The sequence below is a fragment of the Gekko japonicus genome, unplaced genomic scaffold, assembly GCF_001447785.1.
Source record: "Gekko japonicus isolate JY-2015 unplaced genomic scaffold, Gekko_japonicus_V1.1 scaffold936, whole genome shotgun sequence".
Classification (NCBI taxonomy): domain Eukaryota; kingdom Metazoa; phylum Chordata; class Lepidosauria; order Squamata; family Gekkonidae; genus Gekko; species Gekko japonicus.
The window spans coordinates 592,969-598,934 of NW_015173702.1; the positions used below are offsets into that span (position 1 = coordinate 592,969).

At 41.7% G+C, this 5,966-nt stretch overlaps 1 protein-coding gene across 1 annotated transcript in view; it reads right to left on the reverse strand.

The window, feature by feature from the left end:
• The window catches only part of ABCC8 (ATP binding cassette subfamily C member 8), a gene marked incomplete at its 5' end in the record, with an annotated part of 118,395 nt that extends 114,278 nt beyond the window's left edge, over positions 1-4,117 (reverse strand). The window contains one exon of the mRNA XM_015423247.1: positions 3,969-4,117. Coding sequence (XP_015278733.1) covers positions 3,969-4,117 — 149 coding nt within the window. The remainder of the gene's footprint in view (positions 1-3,968) is intronic.
• Between the last annotated feature and the right edge of the window lie 1,849 nt (positions 4,118-5,966).

A 5,966-nucleotide genomic window follows, 5' to 3' on the forward strand; every position in this document is an offset into this window, starting at 1 on the left:
CTGCTGGGCGTGGCCAACTCAGGAGCCAGCTGGAACTCCGTTCCTGCCCCAAAATAGCCCTGGATATGTGCATACCTTAGTTTTCAGTTTGTTTCAAACACATACACACACACACACCGATGATCGTTTTTCATCTTAAGTCTTTGCTGAGTTCTTTCTTTGGTATGAGTGAGTATTGGGAAACCAGGTGTCACCCTGGTTGCAAGGGTGCAACAAACCTTGGAACCCAGTGCAAACAGAATACTTCTAGAGAATCAGAGCTTCATAACGCTTCCCATGCCTTCTGTAACACACAGTGCACTTGCACCAAGGTAAACATTCTGTACCACCAGAATGTGAGAGAGTGGCATTTGTGAGTGATACATAGGGGGGATAAAGGAAGTTGCTATTCCTAAGTGGGGGGAAATATAGTTCTCATGGTCATTTGCAAAACCACGCAAGTATTACACAATGCACATGCACAAAGGACAATTGGGTGTGCTGTTGTGGTAGATGTGCAGCTGCCTTGCAATCTCAGACAAATGGCTTGGCAAACAGTTGATCTTGCTCATCAATCAAGCATAGAGGTATTCACAACTGATCATTGTGATGTAATCCAAACCTGCAGGAGTTTGGCCGTGCCCCTGGAAGTCACATTATTTGAATTCCATAAATTATGGTAGAAAATCCATTTAAATTAGGTCATAATTATCAAAGGCTAGACTGTAGACTGTTGGGTAAAACACAACTCATTAAGAATTACCTTCTTGGTTCAGAACAGAGGTTTATCTAGTCCAGGACATTATATCAAACACTGGCTGGCAGATCCCTTTGTGAGTTTCACAAGTACCACAAACTTTTCAGCTTATATTACGTGTCAGAGTATTTAGTATTGATTGGTAGAATACAGGTGAATAAAGCACCTCCATGCTCTTAAAACATCAGGAAGGGATACTACAAAGATATTATTTCATCAATGAAAGGGTACTATAGAAGTATCTGCAAACTTCAGAGCACTATTTGGACTTTGCTTTAAAGACTTCAAGGAGCTGCGGTGGCTCAAGTGGTTAAGACGCTGAACTGCAGGCTGTGGAAGGTCAGTAGTTCAGCAGTTCAAGACCCGGGTGCGCCGCATGATGGAGTGAGCTCCCGTCTCTAGTTCCAGCTCCTGCCAACCTAGCAGTTCGAAAGCAAGAAATTGCAAGTAGATAAATAGGTACCACTTCAGTGGGAAGGTGACAGCGTTCCGTGCGCCTTGGTGTTTAGTCATGCCGGCCACATGACCATGGAAACGTCTTCGGACAGCGCTGGCTCTTCGGCTTGGAAACGGAGATGAGCACCGCAACCCTAGAGTCAGACTCGACTGGCTTTCAAGCAAGGGAACCTTTACCTTTACCTTAAAGACTTCAGGATGGTCATGTTTTAGAGGAAGAAGCAGTATCGCTCCTTTAAGCAGTTACGAGCAGAGAAGTTGAGTTCTACTTCTGAGCAGAATCATTTAAAGTATTTCAGTGGATTCAGACAAGCTATTATTCATCCCCATCTTAGACTACACAGGCATAAATAACTGATATTGATAATACACACTTTCAGAAACGTAAATTGTCAGGGCCTAAAGCCACACAAAGGAATACTGAGAGAGGTGCAGTGTTTAGGATCAAACTGCACATTATTTTTTCTTTTCATATTCATTTTAAGCCTTTTGATTTTGCAAATACAGCTGACAAGGATACATTTTAAAGGAAAAGTGCAGACAAAACCAGACCCTCTTTAACTCTTCCCTCTCCTCTGCTATTTTTTCAATGAAAAAGCTACTCCTGGTCTTACTTTTCAGAGGTGCAGCCATGTTGGTTTGCAAGAGAACAGCTAGATTCAAGTACGGCATCACCTTAGAGACCAACATACACATTTATCTGATGAATGGAACTTTGACTCTTAAGAGCTTATACCCAAAAAATCTTGCCAGCTTCTAAGGTGCTACTGGACTCAAATCTAGCTAATCTTGTATACCAGCTACAAAAATGGGGGGTAGGAACAATAACTTTTTTCCAGTGGTGGTGAAAGTAGCTTGGGGACTTGTAACTTCTTCAGTAAGACAGCAGAAGTAGTAGAAGAAGAAATGGTTAAATACTGTCCCCACACCATTCTTCTCTGGACCGGCTCAAGGTGTTTCTGCGCCCTAGGCGAGGCTGCCTTATGGCGCAGATGCCAACCTTCCGGTACCAGCTACAAAAATGGAGGGTAGGATCAATAACTTTTTCCAGTGGTGGTGAAAGTAGCTTGGGGACTTGTAACTTCTTCAGTAAGACAGCAGAAGTAGTAGAAGAAGAAATGGTTAAATACTGTCCCCACACCATTCTTCTTGACCAAAACAGCCTCACTGACTGCATTTGCCGGGGTGTGTGTGTGTGTGTTGTTTTTAAATGAACAAGAAAACATAATGTGTAATCTGACCCTTAGCAATACTAATGCTGTAATTTAGTACCATAGTATGAATGATCTTGGTCTCTCCAGTAACACTACCTTACACTTAAGTGCAAGGAAGTGTTACTGGAGACCAAGATAATGGTAGTATCCATGACTATGTATGGATGAGTTAGTTCAACAGTGAAGAAAGCTGACAGGAAGAAAATTGATTAATTGCAAATGTGGTGTTGGAGGAGAGTTTTAAAGACACCATGGACAGCCAAAAAGACAAATAAGTGGGTTGTAGATCAAATCAAGCCTGAATTCTCCCTAGAAGCTAAAATTACTAAACCTAGGCTACCATACTTTGGTCACACCATGAGAAGTCAAGACTCACTAGGAATAAAGGAAGACCCAACATGAGATGGATCAACTCAAGAAAGGAAACCACAGAATTCACTTTGCAGGACCTGAGCAAGCCTGTTAATGATAGGCTGTTCTAGTAAAGGTAAAGGTTTCCCTTGCTCGAAAGCCAGTCAAATCCAACTCTAGGGTTGCGGTGCTCATCTCTGTTTCCAAGCCGAAGAGCCAGCGCTGTCTGAAGACGTTTCCGTGATGTGGCCGGCATGACTAGATGCCAAGGCGCACGGAACGCTGTTACCTTCCCACCGAAGTGGTACCTATTTATCTACTTGCAATTTTTTGCTTTCGAACTGCTAGGTTGGCAGGAGCTGGAACTAGAGACGGGAGCTCACTCTATCATGCGGCACACTCGGGTCTCGAACTGCTGAACTACTCACCTTCCACAGCCTGCAGTTCAGCGTCTTAACCACTTGAGCCACCGCAGCTCCTAGGCTGTTCTAGAGATCATTAATTCATAGGGCTGCCCTAATCCAGACGTGACTTGACAGGACTTAACACACACATTCTTGATGCGTAACAGGGTGCTAACATTCCTTAACTGTAGTTTTGGGACTGAATTGCCTTAAACTTTAAACAAGCAAAATTTCAGCTTGCTTTATCACTAAACAAAAAACTTCCCAACAAAGTGGTAGTCCACTCCATTTCAGCAATGTTGTCACATCACCGAAAACATCATATTAGTGACATCAGCACTAGAAGCTTCAATCTCCAGCCACAACTATTTATCAGCCAATATCCGATTTTTGCAGAGGGGATTTTCTATAGTTCTTGGCTGTTTGGGATTTCCTTACAGCTGCACTGCTTGACTAGGTATAGTATCATGTTGAATCTTCTTGTACCTCTCTTATGGGAATCATATGAGCCTCTAAAACAACAGAAACGACAGCAATAGAAAGATGGCTCAAAGGTTTGCAACAGAATTGGGGTTATCTGGCAAATAGGACGGAACCAATTAGCTGACTAAAGATTTAGACAGTATGTTTATGTGTCTGTGTGCATGCGCATTCTTGGCAAGGTCTTTGGAACATCTGACACAAAGGACTGAATACAGATTACATTTCTAAACAAGAAGTAAAACGGACACAATGAAAATGTGCAAAGTAAGATGCATGCAGTCCCATTAATCATATTAGAAAAAAGTTATGTATTTATGTACTTACCCATCTGATACTATGCCCTCAGCTATTTCACATACTAACACAAACAAAAGGATGAAAGTCAAAATCCACCGTAAATTATGACCAGGAAAATGAAGCCAAGTGCTGTGATGGATATGAACTTTGGAGCTCTGACTTCCCCATCCTAAACATAACAAAATAAATTATACCTGTATTATCATGAGAGTTTCATGCGCATATCTCTTTTTAAAAAAAACACACACATTCCTGCCTATTGTCAACTGGAAATAGAAACACTGCACTTTTAAATGTGAAAAAGTTAAAAGTTTAAATAAAGTTAGAGAGAAAAAGTTTTTTTTAGAACACACATTCCTGCCTATTGGCAACTGAAAATAGAAACACTGTACTTTTAAATGTGAAAAAAGTTAAAGTTTAAATAAAGTTAGAGAGAAAAAGTGGCCACATATATTGTGAAAGACCTTAAGAAATGGCAGGGAATTCCCGGACACATGACGGCTTATTTCCCAAACAATTAATACACACATTAACATCCTTTTTGCATATAGTTTCAGAGGGTAGCAATGTTGGTCTGCAGTAGACCAGGTGGCACCTCAGAGACCAACGAGAGTTTGGGAGTATAAGGTTCTGAGAGTCAAAGCTATTCTTTTTTGAACAAACTGAAAAAGTTGCCAATGATCACTACTTATTTCACAAACACATCTATCGGGACAATGTAACACCTGGACAACATTTCACACAGCAGTCACAAGCGCAATAAATGTGCTATGTGAGCAGAATTGCCTCAAGTGCTTTGAAAAAAACATGCAAACTGTGAAAAACAAATGTCAGAGACGATATGAGAACAACAAATGAGATACAAATGCCCACATTTTGCATAATTAACTGATCATGCAAATCATCTGCAAAGCGTTTCCTTTGTTCTTAAGAAAGCTTAAAAAAAAAAAAGCATTAGCACTCAAGGGTACTGGATTTGTGGTTCACAGGTACATTTCATTGGCATTTATCTTCCTGCATTCCTCTGTCCTGAAATAAAAGCCTACGACAATAAAGAATGTTTAATATAGAAAAGTCACATCTGGTTTTAAAGATTATGTGAGTAAAACGATCTAAGTGGCTGCATTCAAGCCGAGCGGGTCGTTGTGCTGCTTAGCCACATCAGTGTAACTGGAACAATAAACTAGGGCTAAACTATTAGCAATAGGACATATTTGATTTCAATTTATTTGATTTTGTTCTGCTCATTAAAAAGAGACACCTGGTTAACTGGCAAAATGTACATGTTAAGCTGCTTCTAGAATAACCACTACCACCACCTATTTGTTAGTATCATCGGGGTAGCTGGTCGGCCCTATATGGAGACCGAGCCCACAGTATGGTACGAGACAGATACGGCTGAACCAGGGACCCATGATCCATATATATGGCATGCCATCTTTAACATGGCCAGAAGACCGACATTATTCTGATCACTTTAATTGTAATATATGGTTGTTTTATGTTGCTCTTATATATCAGGGCACACAGTGCCCTTCAGCGTAAGCCGCCCTGAGCCCATCCACGGGGAGGGCGGGATAGAAAACCAATAAAATAAATAAATAAGAAGAAGAGATTGGATTTATACCCCGCCCTTCACTACCCAAAGGTGTCTCAGAGTGGTTTACAAACTCCTTTCCCTTCCCCTCCCCGCAACAGACACCCCATGAGGTGGATGGGGCTGAGAGAGCTCTTGACAGAAACTGCTCTTTCAGGAACAGCTGTGCCAGAGCTTGTGATTGACCCAAGGTCACACCAGCAGCTGCATGTGGAGGAGTGGGGGAATCAAACCCGGTTCTCCCAGATTAGAGTCCGCACACTTAACCACTACACCAAACTGGCTGTAAAATAAGATACAAAACATCCACGACTGGGTTGACTTGGAGAGCCAGTTCATTTATATGAAATGTATACTTCCAAGCCAGTGGCCACGAGACTGGGGCGGCAGAAGACTGGAGCAGTGTTCTCTCTAAGCTGAGTTAGTGT